We start from the raw sequence: 14470 nt of genomic DNA on the forward strand, positions 1-14470 counted from the left end.
TAGCGGAACCTAGTGTTCATTACAAGTCTATACATCGTTTATCTTTTTTCTTTCTTTTTTTCGATCCGATTTCTCCGTTTATTTGGCAAGATGAAAAACACGGAAATCATGCAAAAACCGCGGAAAATGGATTTTAAAAATGCGGAAATCCGCGGAAAATTCACATGCCTGATAGTCTGTGGTGCCTAAACCTCTGCTCCTGAAGCATCACAAAGTGAACTTTTCATCACGACTAAGATATTTATTTTACCATCTCCAAATTCACCCGACTGTGGCTGCTTGGCAATTGTAAACTGATTCTGATGCTAATCCAGATTGAAATCCTACTTTCGGTGAGATCGATGCACGGATTGATTAAATGATGTTATTATCGTCAACATTTGTCAAGTAAATTATCGTATTTCAACTCTTTCAACACAAACACCAGGTATTAAAAGGGACAATAAATTCGCCTCCTGCAGAATTAAATTTGTTTTGTGGTCACATTAAACAAAATATATGCAGAAACAATGACATTCCATTGTTAATCAGGTCTTTTTGTGACTTCTCTTTTGCAATTTCTCCTACTTATTGGTTATCTTTTCATTACTTGCTGATCACCATGTGTAAAATAGACGTAGATCACCGAACAAAATACTGATGAAATCATGGAAATGTATGGCACAAGATGTGACTGTCCCACGATTTGCACGTTGCCCTAATTAACAACTATTATGACCAATCCTATTTTCCAGGTATTATTGTAGGTTCATCATTTCTTGTGTTCATCCACGTACTCGCCGAATGACACAATGGTTTCAGGCATTGGTTCCAGATGCTCAACATTCTTAGGATGGTTTTATATTTCTCAACTTCTCTTATGACTATTACATGAGAACTATGCTCCCTGTTTATTGACCTAACTGCTAAAAAGAATGTGGTCCTTCCTATTTAAAATAAAAGCGCAGAAGGCTAAAAAAATCAGCAAATAAGACTGCTCTGATAAAGGGGTCTTTGTCCTGAAAAGTTCGCTGTTTTTTTCAATAGATGGAATCTGACCTGCTGAGGGTTTTTTTCCCAGCATTTTCTGTTTTTATTTCAGATTTCCATAATTTGCAGGTTCTTGATGCCCCCATTTACTCTGTCTAAACTTTTAAGATTGTGGACACACTCTAAAACTACATCAAAAAAGTACCTCAAAAGAAGGAAAATGTGACATATTGGGTTTATGTACAATAAACAAGTATGGAAAGCTCTCCAGATGCCACCTGCATTGCTCCAGAATTTTGTGGGGGGTTTTTTAACGATAGAAAGCCACGATGTTAAGCTGTAATATTAGTTCAGTACAAGGGGCAATAGACTTTTATTTGGTGTCCTTTTAGAACTTTTTTTAGGGAACTTGGATCCTGTTGCCTGAGCAGCAAATGATAAACTGACAGCGAATATAACAGTGCCCTTGGAGCTCTTTCCATAAAGTCAGTAAATTGTCTTGAACTGTTGGACACCCCCAGCTCCTGTCATTGCACAAATTTCCCTATTTACCATTTATAGGGTAGACAGTCAGAACCTTTTTCTCAGTGTGGGAAATGTCACGGATTAGGGAGTGAGATGGGCAAAGTTTAAAGTGGATGTGCAAGGCTGATTTTTTTTTTTTACAGAGGGTGGTGGGTACCTGGAACACACTGCCAGGGGTGGTGGTGGAGCAGATATGACATTGACATTTAAGGAGGTTTTAGATTGGTACACGGAGGATACGCATGGAATGGCGGGATAGGGATCATGTGCATGAGATTTGGTTATCGTGGTATGTTCAGCAGACATCATGGGCTGAGGGGCTGTACTGTTCCATGTTCTATGTTCACCCCACCTTCCCATCACCACTCCTATTTACCTCCTTTTCCTTCAAACATCTATCACTTGGACCTTCTGCCTTACCTCAACATTTATCCCTGACGTTAACAATATTGCCACTTAACATTACGATCCATCAAGAACCCAGCCCTTATGTTTTCCTAACCATATATCAATATTAGAATTGGAACTACCGCCACTGCTTCATCTCTCTCAACTGCCACACACTGCACAGACCTTTGCATGTCAGTTAATCTGACAGCTATCACTTCTGCACCAAATCCCATTTCAGAACCCAACCTTAAACAAAGAACAGATTACCAGATAACATATTTTCAAAGGTTCATTCAGTTGCATTGAAAGCCTACACGAATGTGTGGAAACCCAAAACAGTATCTGGTCACCTTCTACAAGCTACCGAAAGGATAAGTTAAATCTGAAACAGTTTAAGTCCAGACGGTGCTTGTAAAAAAAAAAATCTATTCAAGTTCAACCGATTCTCACTCGGAAGTAGCAAGGTTGATTCTGTGAAATAATGTTATCCTGATTGCAACAGGTTTGGTTCAAACTAAAAGGTAAAACTAAACCTGATTATTTTTACTTACCTTTGCTAGTTGTTTAATTGACATCCTACCCTCGGAAAGAGTGTTTTGTGTTTGCCCTTCCTCTGTATCATGTGTCTGTCAATAAAAATATAGGAAAGAGTAACCAATTTACACACAAGGTTCAATAAAAATCAATGTATAAATAACCAAATAATAACATCTTTCTGAAGGGTCTCGACCTGAAACGTCACCCATTCCTTCTCTCCACATATAGCCTGTCCCGCTGAGTTACTCCAGCATTTTGTGTCTATCTTGAGTATAAACCAGTATCTGCAGTTCCTTCCTTCACATGATGTCTTTCCACATTTATTTATTTTTGAGGATTTATATGGGATTGGCATGGAACTCTTCCTGCTTCATGCTTGATGATGAGACCTTTTTGTGAGCCTCTGATCCTTCAGTGAAAGTGCACAAATGCCACTGGGTAATAAGCTCAGAAATTTAGACTCAGCAATGACAAAGCAACAGCAATGTGTTTGCAACTCATGATGGTGTGCAATTCTGAAGGAACTGGCAAGTGGTATACACACCTGCTGTCTTTGTCCTTCTTGGTGTGGGAGGTGCGGCCAGAATCACCTGGGTGAGTAGCTGCAGTGAATTTTGTAGATGATACACACTGCAGCCACCCTATGCTGGATGTGAAGGGAATGAATGTTTAGAGTGGTTGACAGGGTGCCAATAAAGTAAGCTTGTGTATCCGGATGGTGGCAAATTTCTTGGGTGGTGGAATTGCACACATCCAGACATATGGTGAGTGATGTGTTCCATATAGTTAGGAACATTTTGAATGGAAGGTATCGTCAGTCACTCACCACAGGATCACCACACACTGACCTGACCTTATGTCAGTATTTATGGGGACAACTGAGTTTCTCATCATAGATGATGCCACTGAAGGTCTCGGGTAAGTGAAGAATAGTCATTGTCTTGGTCTTCAGTGGCACATTGCCTCCACTTCCTCAGAAGGCTTAGGAAGTTTGGTATGTCCATCCAAGACTGTTAAGAAATTGCAGCTCCATCCAAGAGCAAGCCATTTCAGCGAATTGTGAAAGCAGCCCAGAGTATTACAAAAACCATAGACCTTGTTGCTTTCCTTGGTCAAATGCTCCTTTTACATCAAGGGTAGTCATTCTCACCTCACCTTGAAAATCAAGTTTGGATCAACATGTTTCGATGAAGATTGTTATGAGGTCTGAAGCCAAACAAAATGCAGACAGGGCATCCTAGCAGGTGACATTTGATCAAAGTGATGGAAGGTATCGTCAGCAATTGCTTTGTTGATGACTGAATGGAGGGTCTTTGGGCGGTAATTATTATGAAATGACAGATGATGCTTTTTTTCAACAGGACATACCAGGAACTTTTCCATGGCAGTGTTAAAACTGTACTCAAATCAATTGGCTGGAGACACAGCTAGTCTGGAACACGGTTATTTATTATTACACAATGTTTCCCCACCACATACCCTGTACTGTCTCTGGGGTTCAATAGACAATAGACAATAGGTGCAGGAGTAGGCCATTCAGCCCTTCGAGCCAGCACCACCATTCAATGCGATCATGGCTGATCACTCTCAATCAGTACCCCGTTCCTGTCTTCTCCCCATACCCCCTCACTCCGCTATCCTTAAGAGCTCTATCCAGCTCTCTCTTGAAAGCATCCAACGAACTAGCCTCCACTGCCTTCTGAGGCAGAGAATTCCACACCTTCACCACTCTCTGACTGAAAAAGTTCTTCCTCATCTCCGTTCTAAATGGCCTACCCCTTATTCTTAAACTGTGGCCCCTTGTTCTGGACTCCCCCAACATTGGGAACATGTTATCTGCCTCTAATGTGTCCAATCCCCTAATTATCTTATATGTTTCAATAAGATCCCCCCTCATCCTTCTAAATTCCAGTGTATACAAGCCCAATCGCTCCAGCCTTTCAACATACGACAGTCCCGCCATTCCGGGAATTAACCTAGTGAACCTACGCTGCACGCCCTCCATAGCAAGAATATCCTTCCTCAAATTTGGAGACCAAAACTGCACACAGTACTCCAGGTGCGGTCTCACCAGGGCCCGGTATAACTGTAGAAGGACCTCTTTGCTCCTATACTCAACTCCTCTTGTTACGAAGGCCAACATTCCATTGGCTTTCTTCACTGCCTGCTGTACCTGCATGCTTCCTTTCATTGACTGATGCACTAGGACACCCAGATCTCGTTGAACTCCCCCTCCTCCTAACTTGACACCATTCAGATAATAATCTGCCTTCCTATTCTTACTTCCAAAGTGAATAACCTCACACTTATCTTCATTAAACTGCATCTGCCATGTATCCGCCCGCTCACACAACCTGTCCAAGTCACCCTGCAGCCTTATTGCATCTTCCTCACAATTCGCACTACCCCCCAACTTAGTATCATCTGCAAATTTGCTAATGGTACTTTTAATCCCTTCGTCTAAGTCATTAATGTATATCGTAAATAGCTGGGGTCCCAGCACCGAACCTTGCGGTACCCCACTGGTCACTGCCTGCCATTCCGAAAGTGACCCATTTATCCCCACTCTTTGCTTTCTGTCTGTCAACCAATTTTCTATCAATGTCAGTACCCTACCCCCAATACCATGTGCCCTAATTTTGCCCACTAATCTCCTATGTGGGACCTTGTCGAAGGCTTTCTGAAAGTCGAGGTACACCACATCCACTGACTCTCCCTTGTCAATTTTCCTAGTTACATCCTCAAAAAATTCCAGTAGATTTGTCAAGCATGATTTCCCCTTCGTAAATCCATGCTGACTCGGAATGATCCCGTTACTGCTATCCAAATGCTCAGCAATTTCGTCTTTTATAATTGACTCCAGCATCTTCTCCACCACTGATGTCAGACTAACTAGTCTATAATTACCCGTTTTCTCTCTCCCTCCTTTCTTAAAAAGTGGGATAACATTTGCTATCCTCCAATCCACAGGAACTGATCCTGAATCTATAGAACATTGAAAAATGTTCTCCACCTTTCTCAATATAATAAGGATGAGGCAAATGTTCGGCAACTGTGGCAGGGCTTTATACCATCACTTCCTATAAGATAAAATCAGAGGGTAGCTCAAGCGACAGAACTCCCAGACAATCACAATGTATTCTACGCATGGATTGAGTTGGAGATCGCCGATGTGCCTTCCTGGGTCCCCATTCAATCACATTATTACAATCACAGTCACAGAGGCTGAAGTCAGGGGATTCATCAGAGGGGTGAACCCTCAGAAAGGTCTAGACCTGATGGTATACCTGGTTGTGTTCATAAAACCTGTGCAGACCAACTGGCTGGAGATTTTTCGGACATCTTCAATCTCTCATAACCGAAGTCCAAGCTTTACACCTGCTTTAAGAGGGTATCAATAATACCGCAAGAGTGAGATGACATGCCTCAATGACTATCGATCGGTGGCACTAACATCCGTGGTGATGAAGTGCTTTGAGAGATTGGTTATGGAACAGATCAACTCCTACCTCTACAAGAATCTTGACCCATTAAATTTGCCTACCGCAACAACAGGTCAATGGAGGATGCTATCTCATTGGCTCTCCACTCTGGATAATGAAAACACATACGTCAGGCTGTTGTGTATAGACTACAGCTCGTTCAAGACTATCATCCCCTCCACGCTGGTTACCAAGCTCATGGAACTGGCTCTCTGCACAGCTCTTTGCAACTGGGTCCTCAACTTTCTCATTAACAGACGACAGTTGATACGATTTGGCAGCAACACTTCTACCTCAATAACCATCAGTACAGGAGCACCTCAACGCTGCGTGCTCAACGCCCTGCTCCATTCACTCTATACTCATGACTGTGAGGCGGACATAGTGCAAACTCCATCTTCAAGTTCGCCAACGACATCACCATTGTTGGATGAATTACAGATGGTGATGAGAAGGAAGATTGATCGACTGACCAAATGGTGCCAGCATAACAACCTTGCTCTTACTGTCAGTAAGACGAAGGAACTGATTTGTAAAATGATGAGGCCCCACAAACCTGTCTATATTGATGGGACATTGGCGGAGAGAGTCAAAAGCTTCAAATTCCAGTGCGTGCACATCTCTGAAGATCTTTCCTGGACCCAGCACACTGATGCAATTATAACGAAAGTCCATCAATGCCTCTACTTCTTGCGAAGACTGTGGAGATTCAGTATGTCAGTGTCATTGAACTTCTTCAGGTGACTGCATATTGACTGGTTGCATCATGGCCTGGTACAGCAACACCCAGGAGCGAAGAAGACTGCAACAAACACTGACACTCTTGACTCTTTGATCGGTCAGTGGTGGACAAGTTCACATTCCTGGGCATGCAAACCTCAGAAGATCTGTCTTGAACCCAACTCATTGATGCGATCATAAAGAAAGCCCATCAATGCCTTGGAAGATTAAGGAGATTTGGTATTGTAATTAATTTATTAGCCAAGTATGTAAACATACAAGGAATTTGATTCGCCAACAATCATACAAAAAAGCAATAAGATACATAAGCACATAAAAATTAAACATAAACTTAAACAGCCACCATAACAGTGTGCGAGAATCCAGAGGGCACACAGCATAAGCGGAGCCCCATCGGTTCAATGTCCGTGCCACACACACGCTCCTTCACCGTGATGTGGCCAGAGTTGTACCGACCGCTGTCACTCTCTCGGCGGTCCCTGTCCGCCCAAACTGTCAGAAAGCCGTCCACACTCTCACTAGACTCTGGGATGTCCTAATGGAGCCATGTCCCCGCAAAACACCAAGATCACTGCACTCAAGGCAGATGGATGTGCTACTTGCACAGTTGAATCTTGTATTCAGCATTGTTGCCAATAATGTGTCCTCCTGACCTATTCGACACTTAAAGCAGAGTTTTCTGTAAATTCGCTTTGTACTATTGACAAGAGTCTTCACCAGTGCAAGTAGCACATCCATCTTGTTTTTTCGGCGACCTCACATTCCCCACTGTGATGAAACGCAAATACCATACTGATCACGGGAGTTTCGATCGCCCTCGATGCAGGAGCTTCAATTGCCGGCTGCCGGGGTTTCGATCGCCCTGACTGCGGATGGTTTGACTGCCCCGATCACAGGAGAAAAGGAGGAAAGAAGATAAGACTTTACTGCCTACCATCACGGTGGATGTTTATGTTAATTTTTATGTAGTTGTGTGTCTTGTTGCTTTTATTGGTATGACCGTATGGCAAATCAAATTCTTCGTATGTTGCACAACTTACTTAGCTAATAAATTAATTACATTTACGATTACTACCACAAATTGCGTTGCATCAACTTCCAAATCCTTAAGTCTGCTAATCTTTATCTAAATTTCTTTCATTCTAGCCATCCTTTAAAAGCTTTCGATCAGCCAAAACATTATGACCTGATGAGCCAAAACATTATGACCACCTGCCTAATATGCTGTTGGTCCTCCATGTGCAGCCCCATACGCAGCAGGGTGCGATGCACTGTGTATTGTGACACATTCCTCCCATGCCACCATTACATTTTTCTGGGACGTGTGCCACAGTAAACCTGTCAGTTCGGACCTGATGGGATAGCCTTCTTTGTCCTCGCGCATCGGTAAGCATTGGGCGCCCAACACCCTGTCGCCGGTTTGTGGTTTGTCCCTCCTCGGACCACTGTCGGTAGGTACACACCACTGCTGACCGGGAGCACCCCACAAGCCTTGCTGTTTCAGAGATGCTCTGACCCAGTCGTCTGGCCATAACAATTTGGCCCTTGTCAAAGTCGTTCAGGTCTTTACTCCTGCCCATTTCTCCTGCATCCAACACATCAACCTCAAGGACTGACTGTTCACTTGCTGCCTAATACATCCCACCCCTTGACAGGTGCCATTATAACAAGATAATCAATGTTATTCACTTCGCCTGTCAGTGGTCATAATGTTTTGGCTGATCGGTGTATATCTGACTGATTCAGCTCTAATGTCACTTTAACTGGTCAATGTCAAATTTTATTTGTTTTTCTTTTGCTAAACGGCATTTAAATCTGTTTTGCTGTAAGAATGCCAGAGAAATTGCTGCTGTTGGTGGCACAATTGAAGGTAAAAAAATGTGCCTGGATTTTCTCTTGTGTGCTGGAAATATTACCTGTTAAAAGTTCATCCAGATATCATCCAGATCCTGTTGGAGGATGACATCGGTTGACTCATTATCAAAGGAGCTATGTATAGAGCCAAGAACCGCCAAAGTGTTAGTCAACATGCTGAAACTGACCTTATGACAGGAGGCCAATAATAAAGCAGCTATTGATCTATGAAGAATTCCAAGTGATACGTTGGTGCTGTGATTGCTGTTTTCCAATAACAACTAATTTCGTCTATGGCAGATCTCATTTCAGCCGTGGAAATTTCCAAGTGTCCCCGCATTTGTTTTGCAGCTGGGTAATTAGTTCACACACAACTGTATTGAAAAAAATTATAAAATGGTGGGAATAACCATAATTTCACCATCATTACTGTACACTCTTAATGAGAAAAGATAAATAGTTTGCAGAAGATTTCTCGCAATTTATGTTGAGGTATCGCTTAAGAAAATGACAGCTGGTCTTACTCACCAACACCAGCACAAATAGTGATTCTACTCACACTGTGCAGCTTTTAATGTGGTATACTCTCTTACACCACTTGCAGATAAGTTGCTTGTCAGTGCTGCATGAGATTTCACAGGTACAAAGCATTCATGTTATCAAGAGTGTTCATCTTGAATGTCTGATAGCATGTCAGCATTACACTGTTGCACAAACTTCAGCGCAAGTGTCAGATTAGGACTTTACAATAAATTGCATCAAAATAAACTGGAGCTGGGTGGTAGCTGTTAATTCACTCTCTGTTATCCTACCTCCAACTCCAGACTTCCAGACCGATTGCTGTCAGCTGGCTGGCTGAATAGAGCTTGATTCACTGACTTTCCCGCAGCATTTTGTACATGTATATACAGGAGTAGTGTTTTCACACAGTTGGAGCAGTGCTGTAGAGCTTGCTCGGGTGAATCTCCGCTGAACTGCACTCGAAACATACGGCTTTCATTCTATCAAAGAGAACAAATGAAGATTACAAAGGCACTTTTTTCAAATTTTCTGTTTTTAGCTAAATAGAATAATTACTTACTCTATATGAACTGTCAAAACTTCTTAAAATCAAACGTATTTAGATTCTACAAGGTTTGTACATTCTTTTGAAAACCTATTCTTAGATGACACAGCATGATTTCACAGCATGAACTCTCAAATGACTTTAATTCATCATTAAGTTGTTAGTTTTCCTGCCGGATAAATGGAACTTAGATATTATCTATTTGTCAGCTGTTCAGAGATGTTACAAACAATTACGTTTGACGGCATGACAATAGGAAGAGTAAACTGATAATGAGGGGAAACTTCAAAAACCTTCCATTGAAGCATTGAAACAGAAGGGTAGCAATTCATCCTTACTTCAGTACACAAAATGTAAACAGGTTGTAGTTTACCGATGATCCTTGGTTCCATTGAAGTCAACTTGGAATCTTACCAGGAAATAAAAGCTAAAGAATCAAAATTAAGTAAAATGCAATGGCAAAAACAAGTTCTCGTTCCAGTCCAAGAAGAAAACTGCAATTTCTTACCTTAACTTTAGATCCAAAGAGCACACAATCTGCTCTCCGTACTGCTTTCCACCATTTGTGAGCTTCAATTAAAGAAAATCCTTCCTGCAAACAAAATGCGTACAGTCCTCAGATGTACCTCCAGGCAACAGAGTATAGATTACTCTTGCTTTGAGTGTTGAATTCCTGAATTCAATTTTTTTTTATAAGAAATGATTTTCAAGGCTCACAGCGCAGCAAAAAAAGAAACATGCAGCTGATTTCAAGATCAATTTATTGTCACATGTACCAATTAAGGTACTGTGAAATTTGAGTTACCATACAGCCATACTAAGTTAAAAGCAACAAGACATACAGCCACATAAAATAAAGTTTAACATAAACATCCACCACAGCGGATTCCACGTTCTTCACTGTGATGGAAGGTAATAAAGTTCAATCATCTTCCTCTTTGTGTTCACCCACGGTCAGGGCTGTTGAACCATCCGCAGTCGCCGCTGCCGACTGTCCGAGGACCTCATGTCGGGATGATTAAAACTCCGGTGTCAGGATAGTTGAACCACTCTCCGCAGCATGGAGCTCGCGAGTTGGCCTCTTCTTACCAGAGACCGCGGGCTCACAATGTTAAAGTCCACAGGCCCCGCGGTTGGAGCTCTCCACAGTCGATCCTCGGCAAAGGATCGCAGCTCCACAATGCTAAAGTCCTCGCCGCGCCGAGCTGGTTTCTAGGAAAGGTCGCCAACTCCTCGATGTTAGGCCGCAGAGAGGACAGAGATACAATACAGAGAATAATTGCATTTCCATCGAGGTAAGAGATTGAAAAAAGGTATCCCCATATCCCTCCCACCCCCCACATAAAACAAACCAAGAAACACTAAAACATACTTTTAACACATACTTAAAATAAAAACAAACAGCAGAAAGGACAGACTGTTGGTGAGGGAGTCAGTACTGGTGGCGCCACCCGGTGAAGGGTCTCGACCCGAAACGTCACCCATTCCTTATCTCCCGAAATGCTGCCTGACCCGCTGAGTTACTCCAGCACTTTGTGCCTTATTGTCAGAATGAATTCATTCAAAAGTGCTGTCGAAAAAAGTTCCGATGTGAAATGGGGAGTTAAGTATTCAACCAGTTAAGATGCAACTCTGAATTTTGTCACGTTACTGTACATCGAAGTACTGCCTGGCTGCACAATGTATCTGGCATTTTGAAAGGACTGTTAAAGTAGATAAATGAACTTCTTCACTGCACTCTGGACACATGGGCCGGCAGCAGTCAGGAGAATGATGTATCTCCCTTGTTCGCTTGAGGTGTTCCAGTTTGTTCAGAGGTGACCTATGGAGGATCCTACCACAGGAAAGCTTTGCAGCTTAGCACAGGTTCTCTATCACAGGACTCAACTTCAGTACTCTATCATCTTCGTTCTGCTTCTCATGCATATCTGGTAAATTAAATTCTGGAAGAAGTTTCTTCGCATGACACAAACTTTGTTAAAAAAGCAAGGGTGATCACCAGTTGGGAACAATAACCAAGCTATGTGCCTAAAGCATATATAGACATATATATACAGACATATAAATAGATTGTGTTATTAAAATGCTAGAATTTCGTACTGAATAACTTAACAAAAAAAATGTATTTACCACTTACCAAAACCAAAAATCACAGGTTCATATTATTTCTAGACGCGGATCATTGTTTCAAATTGAGATCCCACCCAGTACAGACCATTGTGCTTTAAATTACCATATAAATATGACAAAGATTCCATCTATAAATTTATTTATTTATTTTCCAATTCATTTCCGGCACTTAGAAATCAAGTCACATCCGTTAACATTTATGACGGCTTATGTTACCCATTTTTCCCCGATGTTACATTTGAATGATTTCAACCAATAGCAACAGAATAATTATACACCACAATAATTTATCAAAGATGACAGGATAATTACAGTTGAAGAAGGCCAATTGACCCATTTTCAGTTCTTCCAGCTGCAAAAAGCTGAGTTTCCATTTGATGCTTCTATTTACTTCTTCCAGTTGTTTGCTCATCACTCCAGCTGGCAGCCCATTCCAGGTGTCAGTCTTGCAATAGAGCTGGTGTTGTTGATGCAATATTCCTTTTAGTATGAGAATCTGTATCCTTTTGTCTCAGTATTTAATTTGAAGCAATATTTTACACTTTCGTTTAGCAAGTCCTTCAGTCGGCAACACATCTCTGAATGAAAAGATTACGGGTTTAAATCCCACTCCAGAGAGCATAAATGTCCAGACTAACACTGAGGATATATATCGTGATTTATTTGAAACACCAAACCATGAATCTATCTTCACGCAAGTGGATGTAAAAATCCAAGGTACCATTATAAAAGTAGGACAGTTATCATTGGTGTTCTGGCCAATACTTACTCTTCTATCAACATCAGTAAAAACAGATTAGTTATTATTAGGTTGCTGTTTTGTGTGAATTTCCCATGCATTAATTGTCTGTCATATTTACCACCTTAAAGCAGGCAAATAATTCACATGTTGTGAAACATTTCAGGATATGCCGAAATCCATGTTAAAAACCATTACATAAATGCAAGTCACTCTGGTCTATTCTTTAAACTGAGATACTCATAAGATAAGCTATGGTTGAAAAGCTTGAGTTTTTCCATTTATCTCTAAGAATGGGGCTAGGCTATAGAATTAGATTGTGTCCGATCGATATCTCAATTCCTTTTATCTATTTCTGCGCAGTAATCCTTGCTCAATCAAAGTTAAGCAACGATGAAAATTTTATGTATCTACAATATCTTATGGAAGTCTCAGATTAACACTACCCCCTGCATGTAAAACAGCTTCCAATAAATAGCACAATTCCAAGTTAAGATTATGTTTTTTTTACTTTGAATTATTTCACCAGAATCAATAGCTTGTATCTAGCTATCCTATCAAATGCCTCTAATCATTTTAAGCATCTCAGAATTCATGAGGCAAGTAAGTCAACAATTATGCAAGCCCCAAGATGATTAATGGCTTGGAAAAGCGCAAAGGTATAAAACAGTCTACCCCTGAATCATTCTAATTTTGCACGAGGTGAGAAAACACTTTTGATGTAGATTGCAACACCACACAGCAGAGGGCGTAAGAGGAACACACAAGTTGGTCTGAAGAAGGGTCTCGACCCAAAACATCACCCATTCCTTCTCTCCAGAGATGCTGCCTGTCCCGAGTTACTCCAGTTTTTTATGTCTACCTTCGGTTTAAACCAGCATCTGCAGTTCCTTCTTACACATAAGTAGGCATCTCTATGCTCCCCTTGCATGGTAAATATATGATTACAGATGGTTCTGTTTTTGAAGGAGAGATTGTAAATTGCTCTATGTCATAGGAAAAGATTGCTACATATGTGAAACAAATAAAACATAGTTTAATTTCAGGTATTATCAATTATATTTCTGGAATGGCCATCAAAATAATTTGTAAGAGAGGCAGCTGGTAAAAAATTCTGTGGTACAGGAAATGATTACCCCTGCTCTGAGTCCATAATTGCAAACCTCTTACGCATTTAAGGTACGCTTAATTATCATATCTCACAAGCATTGTATTACTTCAATCAGAAGGGTAAAAGTCTCAAAATATAATTTTCAAAACTGAACTTTGTACATTTTCTGCAGCTTTACTTTTCCATATTTTCTCATCTGACAATATTAACCTTCCAGCAGTCATACTGCATGAGAGGTTTAGGGCAGTGGCCATTCTTCAAATGTAATGGAGTAGGCAGGATATTTAGTTTGTGCAACTGAACCTGGTCAGATTGTAATCTGACATTTTAAAAAATTTATTTCGAAAGTTAAGTCAAAGGTGTTTAATTGTCATGTACTGACGATGGAACAATGAAATTCTTACTTGCAGCAGCTTAAGTCACACAAACACAAGACTCACAGATAATATATGTTTTAAAGTGCAATAACTCATGCAAGAAAAAAACAATGTCGTTAGTGTAACCAAAGGCAATCCATGGAAGTTCATAGTTGGTTGGAGTTAGTTCAAGTTTATTATTGTCACATATAACAAGGTACAGTGAGCTTTGTTTTGAATGCTATCTAAACAGATTAGATATACCATACGTAGAAACAATCAAGTCACAGCGGGCGGGTCCTCCGTTGTCGGTCCGCAGCAAGTAGGTTCTCCATCGGGTCTGCGGTGAACGAGTCCTTCGTCCGCAGTGGGCGGTTCCTCTGTCATCGGTCCGTTGCGAGCGGGTCCACTGTCATCGGCAGGCTAGTCCTCGGCTCACAATCGGAGGGTACTCCGTCGTCAGTCCACGGCTGGCCAGGCCGGCTATTGCAGGTCTCCTATGCCTGCAAGGTCGCTGAAGGTGGTGCAGAGCTATACATCTGACTGTCTCGATCGGGAGCCTGGGGATGC

General features: G+C 41.4%; 1 protein-coding gene across 1 annotated transcript in view; it reads right to left on the reverse strand.

Annotated features, from left to right (window-relative positions):
- Nucleotides 1-14470, reverse strand: part of rec114 (REC114 meiotic recombination protein) — a 46591-nt gene that overhangs the window by 8672 nt on the left and 23449 nt on the right. The window contains exons 3-5 of the mRNA XM_078429828.1: nucleotides 10073-10156; nucleotides 9311-9499; nucleotides 2436-2510 (exon numbers count right to left, since the gene is read on the reverse strand). Of these exons, the coding sequence (XP_078285954.1) occupies nucleotides 2436-2510; nucleotides 9311-9499; nucleotides 10073-10156 (348 nt within the window). The remainder of the gene's footprint in view (nucleotides 1-2435; nucleotides 2511-9310; nucleotides 9500-10072; nucleotides 10157-14470) is intronic.

The sequence above is a fragment of the Rhinoraja longicauda genome, chromosome 38 (assembly GCF_053455715.1).
Source record: "Rhinoraja longicauda isolate Sanriku21f chromosome 38, sRhiLon1.1, whole genome shotgun sequence".
NCBI classification, from domain to species: domain Eukaryota; kingdom Metazoa; phylum Chordata; class Chondrichthyes; order Rajiformes; family Arhynchobatidae; genus Rhinoraja; species Rhinoraja longicauda.